At 41.7% G+C, this 18,065-nt stretch overlaps 1 protein-coding gene across 3 annotated transcripts in view; it reads right to left on the reverse strand.

The window, feature by feature from the left end:
- Positions 1 to 18,065, reverse strand: part of FNDC3B (fibronectin type III domain containing 3B) — a 342,344-nt gene that overhangs the window by 82,461 nt on the left and 241,818 nt on the right. For all 3 annotated transcript variants that reach the window (XM_058661102.1, XM_058661100.1, XM_058661101.1), the window contains 2 exons: positions 11,292 to 11,443; positions 9,555 to 9,614 (listed from right to left, as the gene is read on the reverse strand). In XM_058661102.1, coding sequence (XP_058517085.1) covers positions 9,555 to 9,614; positions 11,292 to 11,443 — 212 coding nt within the window. The remainder of the gene's footprint in view (positions 1 to 9,554; positions 9,615 to 11,291; positions 11,444 to 18,065) is intronic.

Consider the following 18,065-nt stretch of genomic DNA (forward strand, 5'->3'; position numbering starts at 1 on the left):
TCTATGTGTACAACTGGGCTCACTGAGAATAGGTTACATAGAATGGTCCAGACAAGGGCAGGGCTCCATCTTGAAGTTCAGTAGATCAAAATTCTCCAAATGCTGGCCCATAGGTTGCAAGAAAGATTTGTATAGTATGTGCATGGTTGTATGGAGTGGGGGGAGGGAGGGAACAAATATAAATGTTCTTAAACATTAGGACCGCCTGTGAACTAAAGGATACAGGCCATTATCTGTAGAAACAGATAAACAGAAGCCATACATTCCTAAGGACCATGCCACAACCTCCAGATTCATTTCAGAGAAACAGACTCTGCAATCTGATTAAGTCTCTCCACTAAGTTATAGGAAACACAGAGGCGAAGAGAACATACCAAGCAACATTAAGATTGGATGCAATCAGTGAAATTCACACTGTGGGAAATCATAAAGGATAAAAAACTTGACTCCATGCATATAACTTGCAAGGGTAGAAAAAAAAGGCATGGGGAAAAGTGATGGATTCAGAGAAATCTGAGATACACCACCAGACATCACATGCATAGGAGCTGTCAATTCCACTTGCAACAAACTAAAGAAAAAAAAATTTCTGGCTGAAGAAATGGGAACAGTCTCTGGATTTTAAAAACATTATTTGTCTGTTTCAAGCTGACATGTGATGATGGTAATGTGGTTTATATATGAAATAGTATGGGCCCAATGCCACGGCTCAATGGCTAAATCCTTGCATTGGGATCTCATACAATTGATGGTTCATGTCCCAGCTGCTCCAGCTTTCTATCCAGCTCCCTGCTTGTGGCCTGGTAGAGGACAGTCCAAAACCCTGAGACCCTACAACTGCTGGGAGATTCAGAAGAAGCTCCTGGGTCCTAGCTTCAGATCAGCTCAGCTCTGGCTGTTGTGGCCACCTGGGGAGTGAATCAGTGGATGGAAGATCTCTCTTTCTCTCTTTTCTTCTCTCTGTAAATTTGCCTTTCCAGTAAAAATAAATAATTTTTTTAAAAAAGAAATAAAATAATTTCTGAACTCCACGATGACTTGGGGAGCCAGGTGAGGGCATGGAGGAAATAAGTCTGGTGACAGGCAATGGACAGTTCATTAAATCACTGTCTACTTTTCACTTTAACCATCATGCTCAGTGAAATAAGCTACTCTCACAAAATACGCTTTCTCTAATACATGGCTTACAGAAATCTGACTATTAAAAAAATACTGGAACAATACAGTCACTTTGGGATATGACTGTCACTTCTAGCCCATGTATCTACTCCCGTGGGACTGTGGTCTTTCTACTTCTTACTTGTTGAACATGATGCCTAGTATTCTCAGGCGAATTGATTAAGCCTGAGAAAACTGACTGGATTACAACCATGTCTGCAAAAACTGATGAAGAGAGGGAGGGATTTTGGAGAGGAGTAAGGGAATGAAGGAAGTGTGGTTATCTTCTTGGAACTATACCTATGGAATGCGTAAAATCTCTTTATATAAATAAAAATTAAAATCTAAAACTCTATGTAATTAAAAAATAAAACTTGAGGTTACAACTGAAAAATGTCTGATATCTGAAGATTGTACATTAAAAAAAAGAGAGAGAGAACCCTGGCTTCTATTAGAAACCACAGTTCTACAACGCTCAGCATTCATTGTTGCTATGTTGTAATGAGGTATAACTGAGGGTAGCTGTTTCTTTTCTTTCTTTTTAATTGTTCTTTGATACAGCGCAGTGGGCGCTGGGGTCTTCCTTCCCCCTCCCCCACCCTCTGTTTTCCCCTCTAGTCAGGCAGCTGGTTCTTCGAATGAGGCAGGAGTTGTACAGCTTGCCAAAGTCACCCCCATTCCCTATGGCAGACCAGGCGACTGGCTCTACAACTGGCTTTTATCTAGCTCACTCCACCCATTTTGGTGTCCCACCTCCACACAGGTAAATTCTCAGGGATTGCAAGCTGAGAAACTTGCTATCAACGCAGAACTGCCCTTAGAGAGATTAGGTCTAGATGTTCCCAAAAAGAATTGGCATCAACAATTGGCTAACACAGCAGATGAAATGGCATACAAAGTATTTACAGTGCAGCTAGTTTTCTGGAGAGAGGGAATGTTGGACTTAGTGGAGTTCTTTGTTCTTTTTAATGGGATTCTTGGAGTCAGAAACCCATACCTCCTAGACTAGACAGTCATGAGTGACAGATTGCTAGTAGTTGAACTGGGAGGATGACAGTGGGGATAAAAGTTAAAAATTGCACGGCAGAAGCAGGAATCTGAGGTATCTGAATGAGTCAAATGGAGACATTCCCCTTTAATCCTGACAAGTGTCAGAGTTCATGTATAATAATAATCAGCCTTTTTTAGCACATAAAGCTGTGTCAACAGGAAAACAAAAACTGTATCATAGGCAATATTCTGCACAGAGTAAAACTTGACTTATTTCATGATCACATATGCAAATTTTTCCCATAAATAGCAACCAATTTTAGAGTAACTGGTTTAGCATGTTAAGCCACAACCTGTGGTGTGAGATCCCATATAGGCACTGGCTCAGACCTGGCTGATCCACTGCTGATCAGCTCTCTGACAATGTGTCTGGGGAAAGCAGTGGAGGATGGCACAAATGCCTGGGCCCCTGCACCTGGGTGGGAGTTCCAGAGGAAGCACCCGGCTCCATCTGACCTAGCCCTGGTCATTGCAGCAATCTGGGAGTGAGCCAGAGGTACACGACACCTTTTCTCTTTCTAATTCTGCTTTTCAAATAAGTAAGTTTTTAAAAAACAATCAGCTACATTTTTAAAAGTAACTTGTACAGAAAATAAAAATCCCTGAAGATGGTTTAAAATTTTAAATAATACTTGGTCTTTGTATATTCTGGAGATTAGCCCTCTATCACCTACGTAGTGCGCGAAGATCTTCTCCCATTCTGTGGGTTGCTTTTTTACTTTGTTGATTATTTCCCTTGCTATACAGAAGCTTCTTAGTTTGATGAGGTCCCATTTGTTTATTCTGGTCTTGATTGCTATTGCCTTTGGTGTCCTTTTTAGGAAGTCGGGACCTACCCCTAGATCTTGCAGAGTATTTCCAACATTTTCTTCCAAAAGTTTGAAGGTTTCTGGATGTAGGTTTAGATCTGTTATCCATTTAGATTTGATCTTAGTGTATGGTGACAGATGTGGGTCTATCTTTTTGTTTCTGCAGGCTATCAACCAGTTGTCCCAACAGCATTTATTGAACAGACCTTCCCATTTGCCTGGATTGTCGTTTGTCTTTTTGTCAAAGACTATTTGGCTGTATCTGTGTGGGTTCCCTTCTGGTGTTTCTATTCTGCTCCATTGATCTTCCTCTCTATCTTTGTGCCAGTACCAGGCTGTTTTGATAACCACTGCCCTCTAGTATGTCCAGAGGTCCGGAACTGTGATTCCCCCCACTAACTTCCTGTTCTTCAGGATGGTTCTAGCTATTCATGGTTTTTTGTGTTTCCAGATGGGCTTTTGAATCATTGTTTCCAGTTCCATGAAGAATGTTTTGGGCAATTTACTGATGGTATGTTGGAGCTTTTAATTGATCGGGATGATACTCTGCTGGCTCTGTCTTCAAACCAGAGAGGGTATACCTAAGAAGCCATTGAACTTGACTGGACAATAAGATGCTGGACTCTATGTTTGGTATATGCTTGCAATGAGGGAATCTCAACTGAACTTGAACTGTGCTTATGCAACAAGGTGGAGGAATCCACCATGGTGGGAGGGTTTGGGGAGGGGTGGGGAGAATCCCAGTACCTATGAAACTGTGTCACATAATACAATGTAATTAATGAATAAAAAAAAACCAAAAAACAAACAAACAAGATTGATTTATTTCTCTGTGGTACAAACTTGCATGCAGAGTGATCATCACTTGCCCTTTGATTCACTCTCCTTCCTCCCGTATCCCCCTCTTATTATTTGTCCCTCAGTTATTGCAATGTCATAGTCATTCATTTCACCACTGTAGGTTTAAATTTCGGATATACAAATGTATCATGGCAATGTAGGAAAATGAAGAAAATAAAGTAATAAAGTATAATAAAGTAAAAAAAATTTAAATAATACTTGGATAAATGTTTTCACACAGCACTGGCTGGTTTTCCCTAAATGTTATGTTTTTGCTAAGTCTTGCAAAGGAACTTAGAGTTCTCTGAGTTAAGCACATCGGCAAACTTCAGCTTTTTTTTTTCATTGATTCTATGAGAAGAAAACATTTTTTTCTAATAACAAGTCCCGTGATGGGTTTTCACATTTGTTTTGGCTTAAATACTTTCTAAATGCTTAGGAAACAGGTGCTCCAAGAATTTCAGAACTATCCTTCCAACTTCCTCCCACACATCTGTAACACAGTAGGAGCCATGATTTTTGGTCAAAAACATCTATTTCATAACTATACACAGTGCTAGTCAACCATATTATTGGAAATTCTTCATCGCAATTTTTCTGGGAAATGTGATTCTATGATATCATCTCTAGGCAATTTTTTTTTTTGGCCAAATTGTTTGTGGAGATGACTGGAAAAGTTCTTCAAATGCTGTAATGAAATTGCTGTCTACTCAACGACACAAATTCCTGATTATCTTATCAATAAAACATAATTTTTGGATTTCTATAGTAAAATTATTTCAAAGTCAATGTTAATCATGAAACTCAATTAAAAATACACTTTTATGGGAAATGCATAGACACCATGCATTTGTAAAGATACAAATTTATCTGTGCAAATAAATGTGTGTATATATATTTATTTAAAGATTTATTTATTTTTATTGGAAAGTCTGATTTACAGAGAGAAGGAGAGACAGAGAGAAAGATCCTCCATCTACTAGTTAACGCCCCAAGCAGCTGCAAACAGAGTTGAGCTGATCTGAAGCCAGGAGCCAGGAGCTTCCTCTGGGTCTCCCACGTCGCTGCAGGGTCCCATGGCTCTGAGCTATCCTCTACTGCTTTCCCTGGCCACAAGCAGGGAGCTGGAATAGGAGCAGGTGGGATACGAACTGGTGCTAATACGGGATCCTGGTGCATGCAAGGCGAGGACGTCAGCCACTAGACTACTGCGCAGGGTCCTGTATATGTTTATACACATGAATCTCTGTACTTATATAAAACCATTTTAAAATACAATGCAATCTAACTATTTATTAGATCATTCTCATTTCTCTCTGTTCCAATGTAAAAATCACACACATACACCTATGAGATTTTGTGATAAAAAAAAGTTTTAAAATATTTGTCATTTTATTTGAAACATAGGAAGACTCACAGAGATCATTCCATCTGCTGACTCATTCACAAATGATGGTAACACCCGGAGCTAGGCCACACTGAGCCAAGAGCTCCAGGCAGGTCTCCCGTGGCTGTCAGGGACTCAAGTACCTGAGTCACTAGCTATTGCAGCCCTGAGTGCACAGTAGCAACAAGCTGGATCAAAAGCAGAGGAGAGAGGGAGCCAGATGCCTGGCGGGTGCTTCAAGCAGAGACTTAACCACTGCGTCAGTCCCTCAGCCCTCACACTGTCTTTCTGAGGACCATTAGAAAACGCACCCTGACAACTTACAAAATGATTCTTAAAAGATCCTAACACTACGAAATCAACAAAAGCCATCTGCATTAGAACTAAGTAGTACAAAAGTGATGATTTTGATTAGAAAAAAAAAAAGCCAAGACTGCAATATCTCAATTTTACAAACCAGCAAATACATTACACAGGAGAATTATTTCCCTCAACTATCACAAGGAGAAAAAAAAAAAAGGACAGTGGTTGAATGAACTGTTTATGCCATATATACAATGACATACAAAGACTTACAGCAATATGAGACAAAGAAGAACTAGATATACATACATTTCTACATTTTTATTGGAAAACCAGACTCACAGAAGATATTCCATCTGCTGATTCATTCCCCAAGTGGCTGCAACAGCCAGAGTTGAGCCAATCAGAAGCCAGGTGCCAGGAGCTTCTTCTGGATCTCCCATGCAGGTGCAGGATCCCAAGGCTTCTGGCCATCCTGCACTGCTTTCCCAGGCCACAAACAAGGAGCTGGATGGGAAGTGGAGCAGGTGGGACATGAACTGGTGCCCACATGGAATCCCGGCAGATGCAAGGCAAGGACTTTAGCCACTAGGTTACTGCGCCGGGCTCAGAGGAAGTATTTTTTTAAAGCCTCAAATGTCTTAGGTTCTAATTTTCCATGTAGAATTTGGCTCAAATGGCATGACCAACACCAACTGAGACAGCCACAAGAAAGTGACCTGAAGCATGATCTAAAGATCTAAAGTGGACTTTTATCAGTCTCCCAACAACGAGGTCATAGCAAGAAGGCCAGGGCTCCTCTTGCCTAGTAACAGACCAAACTCCTGACCAGTCAATGAGATGATGCCACGATGAGAGACACTGCAGGTGCACAAACAAAAATAAGACAGACTATACCCAGGACTGGAGGACCTCACATAAGGAGAAGACACATCACACAAAGGTACAGGGCAGTGACTGCTAATGGATCCAGTCAGAGCAATAAAACCCAGTGTCAGTGAAGGTCAGAGCAGAAAGCCGAGGGAGACTTAACTACATGATCTAAGAAAGGGATCTTTAGGGCCTGGCACATCAGCCTAGTGGGTAAAGTACTAGCATCGAATGTGCCGGGATCCCATGTGAGCACAGGTTCCTACCCCAGCTGCTCCACTTCCCATCCAGCTCCCTGCTTCTGGCCTGGGAAAGCAGTCGACGACAGCCCAGGGCCTTGGGACCCTGCACCCACATGTGAGACCCGGAGGAAGCTCCTGGCTCCTGACTTTGGATCAGCTTGGCTCCGGCTATTGCAGCCATTTGGGGAATGAACCAAGTGGATGGAAAAATCTTTCTGTGTGTCTCTCCTTCTCTCTGTAAATCTGACTTTCCAATAAAAATCAATGAATCTTTAAAAAAAAAAAAAAAGGAAAAGGACTCTCCTGTTCTACTGGAGAGGGATATCAGTGGAAACTTCTTAATCAAAATGTGCAATAGTAGGAATTGGGAGAGAAAATGTAGCCTGTTTGGGCTACGAAAGGAAACATCTCAGTTTTCATCACCGGCTTTTACAGAATTCCACCAGGGTGTCACTCTCTACATTGGCAAAGCACCAACAAATAAAAATGGCAATGAATGTAATACTCACTTTGCAATTGTCCAGCAAGGAAGCTCTTCTGTAGTTGCTATCATTGAAATTTAGAAAAAACAAAACAAAATAAAAAACATCTCCACACAGCCTTGTGAGAGCCTTGTAGTGACTAATAAATTTAAAGTGATATCTGAGGTATGTCATAGGCTTACACACAGCTGACGTTCTTGGTATCAAGACTTGGAGAATGCTAGTTCAACTGCATCATAAAAAGGGATTTTGCTCCTTTTAAAAGGTGCCAAGTATGATATATCTTTATCCCAATAAAGTAGTGAGTGATGTGGTTAAGCTACACACAGTTTAAAGAACTTGCGTCATGAAATCCTTTTTAGTTCCAGAGCATGGAAAAACAATACAAAAATAACATTTATACAACTCTCTGCAGGTCTGTAATAGGTTTGCACATACATTGCATTTTCTGTCCCATCATCTTCCTGGGGCTGGTACTCCTGTGATAGCCAACACAAGGCAACTTCACTGGCAACCACACTCAGTAAGGAGTGGAGCCGGTCCCTCCAAGCTGCAAGCCATTAGCCTTCATGCACCATGCCGTCTCATCAAAGCAATTCCAGGTAGGGGAAGCTAAATCTAAGCCAGAGTCAGGAAGGCTAAAACCTGGCTTCAAAAAGGAGAGACTATAACGACTAAAACCAGGAGGAATATCCAGCCTATAATCCAACACACTATGGATTGGACCAGTCGACATTTTCATTGAGAGAAAACATCTTAAAAAAAAAAAAGTAGAAAAAATTACTAGAGGAATAGTTTTCTAATTCTAGCAGTAGAGAGCCAGACCAAAATATCTGGTGGCACATTAGGCTGTGTATGTGTGACATGACACACGTGTCATGTTGCCTGCATAGGATTCCAAATGTGTCCAAAGAAAAGTCCAGATCCAAGGCTACGGGCAACACTTACATGATTCCTTATATAGAGCTAAATTTTCATGTTTGTTATTCAATTGCTCAGTTAAGCAATTTTTTTTTATCATTGAGAAGCTACTATAGTAGCTTCTCAAATTCTACAAATATTTTTATTTATTTTGATTATATAAAAAGTTCATTATGTTTGGAGATAGGATGACTGACTCAAAAGCTCAAAGTTCTTATTTAAACAGGAAAAGATTGTTGAAATTGAGTTAATCAAAACAATAAATTAACCAAGCAGATGTGCACTTTATGAATGAATATGAAACACCATGTTCTTACACGTTGCCCTGGTTTTAAGAACTTGGGTGGCTTTCAAGACACCTTAACCTCAATTCATTCCTGTTTTCCTATCTTGCTGAGAAAATAGTGGTACAGAATCCCACAGATGTGAGGCTTTACGACAGTAAATTTATGGCATAACCAGACAAGAAATCAGACTTCTTAAAAACAGATTCTTCTTGGGCTACTTTGCTTCCAATCCATCAAAAAGGAATGTGGAGTGTACACTGAACTTTGAAAGCACATGCATATTTAAGTATGTAATTTTAAATCTAAAGAAAGAATAAGCTGTACATCTTAGTAGATAAAATTACATTTCCTAATAAATTTAAGTAAAACTATATGTTTTAAATATTCTGGACATAAACTTTTCTATTTACAAATTAATTGATGGATAAACTTTTAAGTAGAAAATTCACATGAGGGCTCTGTGACTACATATCCCAGTATCTGGGTTCACTGTTGTATTCAAATGGGTGCAATCATGTCAGAGATAACTTGATGTTTGCACTGCTTGCCTATTTCATAATAGTGTTTAATGACTTTTAAGATCCAAAAGTCTTACTGGAACAATGAGAACTTGTATTGATGGCCTATAATAAATGATTGATATATCCATGGTAAAAAATTCATTTGTTTCATACAAAGTTACACTACACAGTTTAATACACGGTGGAAGACCATATGAATACATTTTTTTTTAACAAATGATGCTTAAAATTCTGTCCAGAGTATCAACCACTTTTCTGCTCCCCAAATCACATCTGCGTCCTGGTAATAACTCTGTTCCAGGTGAATGCAATAACCAGGAATACGATCCACCCACATGACCTGGATTCTCCCATATGGGGCAGGCTTTCTTCCTTGGTGTCCTTGCTTCCTTCGAAAGAAATCTGAAAGAGAGTCAACTACAGAGAGGAAGACAGAAGGAGAGCCAGAAAGGGAGAAATCCTGCCTGCTGGTTCATTACGTAACTGCTCAGGGGCCAGGAACTCAGTCTCGCTTCTCACTTGCTGCCTCCCTGATACCTAGGAACAGAAAGCTAGAACCTGGAACAGAGGCTGAACTTAACCCCAGGTGCTCCGATGAGTGATCCCAGGTGGCATCTAACCACCGTGCCATATGCCTGATCCGTGCCACACCCAGGATGGCAAAGCTCTTGTGTTCCTACTCACCTCACATGATAATCAGTTGCTGGTCTGAGATCTTTCAGGTTACATTCTAATTCTTCTCCACTGCAAAGAAAATCTTTCATTAGTTAATGACATCAGTTGTCAAAGTTAAACAAGTTCTGATTTAGGTACATAATCATATACTGACAAGAACTGAAGAAATATTATTGATCCCGCTAATAACCAGAAATAAACTTTTGATTTGCTGATGGCATTATGATGCCAATGACAGCAATGACTAAAAAATCAAGATTACTTTTAACAACACCATTCTGGATTTGGAAAATGTTAAGGTTAACATTCATAGAATTCCAAAAGACCTCACATTTTTAAAAGCAAAACCACACTCTAATAAATGAATAACACAAATAAGCTCACAAATAGAGAGAGAAATACATAAATAACTGCCCCAGCTATCCAGTAAAGGAAGCTCCCAGACTCACCTGGCAGGGGCCCTTACTTCTTTTAGCTGTGGGCTGCCTAGATGAAATTGTATTCTGTATAACTCACACAAGAGTAAACAGATCTCACATTTACAATGAGGCCATTTAGGGCAAGTACAATGGCTCAGCTGGCTAACACTCAGCCATTAAGCACTGGCATCTCATATGGGCACCCGTTCATGTTCTGGCTACTCACTTCCCATCCAGCATCCCCAAAGCCTAGAGACCCTGCCCCTATGAGGAACAGCTGGAAGAGGCTCCTGCCTTTGGATCAGCTCAGCTCTGGCCTTGGAGGAGTGAGCCATCTGGGAGTGAACCAGTGGATGGAAGATCTTTCTCTCTCTGCCTTGCCTTTTCTCTATAAATCTGCCTTACCAATATACACAAATAAATAAATAAGTAAAATTAAAAAAAAAAACATAAGGCCGTCTGCATGATCATAAATTTTGACTACACCTCAGAGGAGGAAACAATGAAACATGAAGTGTGTTCAAGGGTGTGGAACATGACTTAATTGGAAACAAATGACAGAAATATACAAAGAAAGTACTCCAAATTATAAAAGGTCAAAGAAGCAAGAAGAGAAATTCAATATTTGACCTGACCTTAGAGTGGATTTTGTCATGGAGAGAAAGAAAAATTCTACAACATTTTGCAAAGTAACAGACATTATTTAGATCCAGAGACAAAATCTGACTATGGATGATGAATTAGACATAAGCAATTATTAATGCACGTTTGTAGTTATAAGAAAATATTCTTGCCTTTGGGAAATATATTTTTAATAGAAAAAATATAGAGAGAGGTGAGAAATACCTCGGAGTTCATAGAGTAGCAAGAGTTAATCTTTTATATTGTGTCTTAAACTTTTGACCAGTTAAGAAAGGTTTGGAATGAAATGTTTTAAAGTAAATTATTTTTCATAGTTTGGAAAGCTACTACAGAGAATTAGATATAGGTTATATAGCTATAATGTAAAATTTGTAAAAACAGGACTACTAAATGTGTTGTGAGTATGCAAAAACAAGAAGTCAGTCAATTTTTTCCCGAGACATTAGAATAAAATTTGTATTAATATAAAACTGACAATAACCAAATGATACATTTCATGAATGCCAAATAACTACTAATTTCTAATTGTTCCACACAAAAATATTTTCTTAACACTGTAAATGAACTACATACAGAAAAACTTTCAAGACAGAGAGGGGAAAACTTGTAATACCTTTGCTTCACATTTTCTTCAACAAATTCTACGGTTTGGTGGCAAATTACAACACATAGAAACATACACTACCTGTAAATTATCTTGTATTTTCCATCTCGTCCTTTGTCTGATAAGGCAACCTCGTAACTGTAGGGAAAGGAAAGGCCACTGTGGGGGCCACAGGAAAGTCCAACTGGGGGAGCCCAGGACAACACAACTGCTCTCGCCTGAATGTTAGAAACCTGGGGAAGAAAAATGGGGGACATCATTAAAATCCATCTCACATGGACCAGACACTGCTTGAAGCAACACTGTTATTATTATTATTATTTATGTTGTATGTGCATGTGAGGGGCGGGGGGGAGAGAGAGAAGAGACAGAAAACATACAGTTATACAAGCAAGCTGCAGTTGAAATCCCAGCTGCTCCACTCCATTTCAGCTCCCTGCAGATACGCTCAAACTCCTTGGTTGACTGGACCCATATGGATGACACAAATGTAGTTATTCTTCTGTAGCATGGCCCAGCGCTGACCTTGGCAACCATTTGGGAAATGAACCAGCAAGTGGAAAACATGTCGTTATCTTTCCCTCTTTCTCAGTAATTCTGCTGAAGCCAGGAGTCTAAACCAGGTCTCCACATAGGTGCAAGAGCCAAGCATCCAGCCCATCTTCCACTGCTTCCCCAGGCACATCAGCAGAGAGCTGGATTGGAAATGGAGTATCCAGGACCTGAAGCAGCACTCACATGAGATGTTGGCATCCCAGGTGGTGGCTTAACTTGTTGTACCACAATGCCGGCCCTGATTTATTTGACTTTTTTTTTAAAGATAAAATGATCCATAGGCGGACTATTACATCATGTGGGAAGAATCTCAAAGTATTCTTCAAAACTGATACTTATAACCACATCCCTTGAAATCTGGCAGATTCCCAGAAAACTCCTGTGGTGGCAGTCTGGAATGAAGGATCAGGCTGATGCAAAGCAGAAATACATGCAGAAGTGGAGATGTTCCACCTTCCCAGGCTCTGCTTAAGATTCATTCGAACCAGGAAGGCTTGGTCTGAAGCAGCCTTTCATGCCTTACTTGCGCGACCCTGCAGCATACCCAGGACGGACTGCCTTGAGGACTGGACCCCAGGAGCCCACGTCCATAACCTGATCACCAACAGGTTCTGTGATGGCTTCCCTCCCTTTCTTGTCTCGGGTTTCCGTCTCTAACTGAGGCTTCCTGGTTCTTGTTTCCAAAGAAATTATTTGTATTTACATCTTTGGTTCAGAGACTGTTTCTAGAGGAAACCAATCTAAAACACGGCCTAATTTTTAAAAATACATCTAACACTAGAACTTTGGTGCTTTAATTTATTGCTATCAGTTTGGCTTAAGTAATGTATAAAAAAAAAACAAAGAAATAAGACTTAATATCAATGCAAAAGCTTAATGCTTACCAAGTCTTAATAGCTATAGATTACAAGGCTACATATAGGAATATGTCTACCCAGTTAACCTCTACTGTTTTTCTTCTTATACGCACAATGACTGCCAAATGTCTTTTGAGGTGGCTTACTCATTCCATTTTTTAGCAGGGATCTCTCTACCCCATTGATTTATGGTTTGTGCAGATACAATATGGTGATGCGGTTACCTAGTCACTCTGACTCCTGCACATCCTTCAAGCAGAGCCTCTTTCCCTTCTCTGAAGGATCTCCACTCTCTGCTCCAGGGAAGCCCGTGTCGGTGGCTACCCTTGCTGAGCTTGTTAATGGCCTTTGCTTCCTCCTCCACTGGGCTCCCGGTGGAAATCAAGGCCCCAGTCACCCTTAATTCTGAGGGCTTGGCCAATGTTTGTTGAGTGAAAAACAGTCAAAGCAAATAAGATAGCCTGCACTCCTGATGTAGGCAACAGAGTGGATGGTAGACACAACTTATTACAAAACCCAGCTTTATTTTCCCTGCTCTAGCCAAACAGCTCCTCCTCACTGTCTCCTCCACTCATCAGCCCTGTGCTGCTGGCACCAACGCCCAGGGCCCTGCCCCCTCAGACCCTCACTCACATTCTCACACAGAGTGATTTCCCTGGATAACTTCCAAGACAGCATTACCGAGGTATTCCATTGTATTTGCTAAAATTATACATTCATATAAATGGGTAATCCTGAGGGCATATCTCGCTATTAATTAAAAAAAATTTTGCTCTGAACAGTTTAATTTATCAGGAAAAAGCAGGCTGACCAGGCTGTGGGAAATAATTGACTGAGGTGTTGGAATAGCTGTCTGCACAATCTCATTTGTAGTCAACATGGACACAAACTCATTTGTAGTCAACATGGAACCTACAAAGGAGTGTGGGGTAGCACCACGTTTCTCAACAGCTCAGGCACATCCTAGTCCTAGATCCCAATCAGGAACTGCCTTATTTCATCTACTTGAAAGGCAGCATTAAAGAAAGCGAGAGAGTGAGATTAATAATTCATTCACTGACTCACTCCCCAAGCGCCTGCAATGGCCAGAGCTAGACCAGCTGGAACCCACACACCTGAAGCCTCATCAGGCCTCCCATGTGGGGGCAGGGACCGAGACTGGAGTTATCAGCTGCCACACCTGCCACCCCCTGGGAAGCATCAGCAGGAAGCTGCACTGGAAGTAGAGCAGCTGGTACTTGAAGCAGACACTCTCCTATGGGATGCCAGTGCCCCAATCAGAAGCTCTATCCATTGCCTCAAATGAACTATTATAAACTTGACTTCCTTCCGTTCTATTGGACTAGGCTATTATGTACATGAAGAGATGTGTAACACTTGAAGCATCAGCTACAGTTACGCTCATCTTTCCTCTGGATTCTGAGGTAGCCTGCAGGTTAACTGGTCCCTGAAGGCAGGTATTTGTGGATAATATTCTCTGCCTACGCCTGCCTGTCAGGATGGCACTGTGAGAACTCTTCATCATGCTCACAGGATGGTGGCATCCTGTCACCTGCATGGTCTCCAGAGCCCCTGCTTCCGACTTTCACGACTCCTAGCCTCAGGTTGCCCTTTTTAGGCAAAGTAATTCTGAGAAATTAGTGCTGGGTCTGCCTTAGCACTTGGAACTCACTTCCATTTCAAAGCCAATTCCAGGAAATTACCAAGTCCTTTTCAAGACAATGTCCAAGAGATGTGAATCCTCAGCATTTGTTGTACCTACTTACTGCAAGTGTCCCTGGTGGTGATACTGAGAAATTTGAAACTCCAGGGGTAGATGTAGCTTCAAAGTTATTTCAGAACAACTACACAGGAATGGGAGTTCAGCACTTCAAATCCCTCTCTCAGGACTGGAACTTTCCTAACAGCAGAGATGGTGATGCTGAGTGCGGCATGGCTGCTCTGATCATTGCAGTAACCATGAATCATTGCCACCTCTCCTCAAAATAGGTTTGCAAACCATAAAACAGACTTCTTGATGTTGAATTATTCTATCATAACTGGTAGTCAAACTCCATCACAATGATTAAAAAAAAATGGTCATTTTTCTACTTATGGAATTGCCAGGCCAGGCAGTTTGACAGTCCTGCACCAGTGTTAAAAGGGCCTACAGTGCAGGCTGACTGGGTAAGTTAGCCTAACGATAATTTAAGTTAAACTGTTTTCAAAGTACTTAGGAAATCACTACCCACTCATAAATGATCTTGCTGATTAGAAGTGTTTCTTGTCTCTGTGTTTATATTAAATACACGTTCCAACCTGAGACCAGTTGTCAGTCAAATGGAAATGATAAAACTCAATGACAAAACACCTATCTTTAGTTCTCTTCCTCTGTGCCCCTTCTCTCCTGTCAGTAGTTTACTATTCTGAATAATTCTACATTATTGCATCAAAAGCGCCACTGAATTCTCACAGTTATTAAATTGCTACTGTCATGTTCAAAATTACTCCTTTTTTGTGGTTTGAAAGTTTCTAATGTGGAGGCCTGCGGACATGATGAAGGAACACATTAATGAAGTACTGCCCAGCAACACCAGCTACACTGTTAAAACACCATCAGGAGAAATAACAAGGAGGAAAGAACGCCAAAGAAAAAGGATGCTCTGAGCATCCTATAGCCACCTGTCCCCGAGTTCTTCCAGGAGGAAACCTTGAAGCTCTTCCCAGACTGACTACTGTGGATCTGTAAAGTGGAAGTGTTCCTCTAATGTGCCTAGGTTGACTCACTTCTGGGACTGACTGACTAGTCAATTGTTCCTACTAGCCCAACACTAGTGGATGAAAACATGGTGGGACCACAATTGCAGTCATCATTAGTTTATGTCCTAAAAAAAAACAGCCCACCACAGCGTGTGGGAGAACACAGTGGGCACCTCCTTGTCAACAGAGACCACATTAGGCTGCAGGTGGCTGGGCATTTCCTCTACCACTCAGGGTGACACCCAGCATGTTCCGCTGGGAGTACAGTGGCTGTACAGTGATGTGCTGAAAGCATCCACTTTAGCCCCAGGACAAACATCTGTTGTACTTACTTGTATTCAATATTTAATAAAATGGACAACAATATTGGAACCCTTACATCTTAGGGGATCCCTGAAGAGTAAACAACTTGCTTAATTTAGGATGCCCAAAGTTCTACAAAGCTGACGGGGATCCACAAGGCATAAATACTGTGTCTGCACCAAAATCCGATCATCAGCAAAATCTCAAAGAGAAATATACCCCTTTTGTTTCACAGCTGCTGCCAGATGTGGCTCAAAGAAAACACACACACACACACACACACACACACAATTTAGAACAGTAATTGCTTTTACAATTGTGGGCCTGACTCTCTGCAGCTCAGCTTCTTTCCCTAGAAGGCACCTGACACCTTCCTTCCTACGTCAGGGTACAGCATTGCTCGACAACAGTCTACAGAGGAGACAGATGAAATACACTTTTCAGCTGGTTCTACGTGGCACTTATTACCCTTTCACAGATGAGGGCACTTACCCTCGGTCACACAGGCAGTTCACAGTCATACAAGGGTCTGACCCAGAGAGCCAGAGTGCAAAGCCTAGATGCCCTCTGCCAGCTGCTACCAATCGCCATCACCCAGCTGCCTGAGCAGCCTTTCTGGAAGATTCTGTCTCATCCTGTGGTGCAGGCATCTCTTTGGCACCTGTCCCACCTGCCAGAAGCTAGCTAAGTCCACTCCAGTTGGCCACCTTCTTATTTAGCAAACATCTCTAAAGGTTTCGTAGTGTGTCCTAAATGTGGTCAGAAATAAGAACTGCAGAGAGAAAAGGGGTCATTGCAGTGGGAAGCGGGGATAACAGGGTAGACTGTCAACAGGCAGAGAAGGTTTGGGAGGAGAAGCAGCAAGGAGGTCAATAGAATAGTGGCTCCACCCCAAGACACCCACATCCTAATCCCTTGAATGCCCTGCTTTGTATGATTAAGCCAAGCGAGGGACTCTGCGATAGGGCCAAAAACATTTACTATCCAGATGGGTGCAATGCCATCATAAGGGTATTTTTGAGTGGAGAGGGAAGCAGGAAGGTCAGAGAAAGGAAGGAAGATGGGAGCAGGGACTGTAGAGACATCATGCCTAGTTCTTCCAATGGAAGAAGCCACTAACCAAGGAAGGCAGACTGCCACTGGAAACCAGGAAAGTCATGGAAGCTGGTTCTCTCCCAGAGCTTCCAGGAAGGAGCAGAGATCTTAGAATGCCTTGATTATGCTGGAAGAGATGCATCTGGGACCTTCCTATTTCTGAAGCTTATTCAATCAATCGGTATTGTTGCCAGCCTTCCCATTTGCTAAAGAAGAAATACAAAACTAATATGGGCAAAAACAGAAGGCACAAGTCAGCCAGCAAGTCACAAGAACATCACTGAGCTGGGGACTCACTTCTGCTGCTATGCACTGGCCCAGACCTAGCTGGTGGATGGTGCCAATCACCACTGCACACCGAGGAGCTAACCATATCCGTTCCCTATCAGCAGGTCCTCATCAGTGTGCTTAAAGCGTCGCCTGCAACAAGTCCAAGTCTCAGTGTTAAATATGAGCACTAGCAATAAATGCTGAAGGACAGATTGCTAATGACTCAAGAGTTCCTAATTACTTGAGATTTTGTTGTTTCTACATATCCCCCTGAAAGTGCTTCAGTCTGTGTTTCTTGGTCCTAGAGAGCATACCGCCTACTCAACAGAATGACAACTGCAGCTACTTGCCAATACCAAAGCAAACCCAACACTCACTATATCCATACCCATCTTTATAAACCAGGCTGACATGAAAATGCTGCCTTTGGACAGAATTTGCAAACCAAAATCCATTTGAGAAGTTTAGAGAAGGGCAATGGGGAAGGACAGGATCCAGGTAAACTGGATGGACCCCAGAGTAGCTGCAACCTTGTGATACTTACCTGCAGGAACTCACTGGATCTGCCTCACAGCCCAGTGGCTTCAACTGGTTAGTGTCCCAGAGTTAACCAGACTCAGAAATGAGTAAACAAGCTGTGCAACTCATCTAACAAGCCCTTCCCTATCCCACCAGTATCATCCATGACTACAACTTAACTGCCACACTCATGCATGGATTTCCACTGCAGTTTCTGGTTTCTCCTTACTCTGACCTACCAAATGCATATGACTATATTTATACTTCTGCATGCTTGAGCCAGGAGGCAAACTTAACATGCACCAGAATGGCAGGGAAGATATAAAAGGACATACATATTGTCCTATTCCGGAGGAACTACTGATTAGTCAGCAAGATAAAGAAACTGGGAAACAAAATACAGTGTACTAAATACACTAGCAGTGATGAATAGAGCCTAGTGGCTCAGGGAGTAGTACCAGTGGGGTTGAGTAATCACCATGAGGGGTATCCTCAGGGCACAGACAGCTGTCAGAAT

Source organism: Ochotona princeps, chromosome 3 (assembly GCF_030435755.1).
Source record: "Ochotona princeps isolate mOchPri1 chromosome 3, mOchPri1.hap1, whole genome shotgun sequence".
In the NCBI taxonomy this organism is placed as follows: domain Eukaryota; kingdom Metazoa; phylum Chordata; class Mammalia; order Lagomorpha; family Ochotonidae; genus Ochotona; species Ochotona princeps.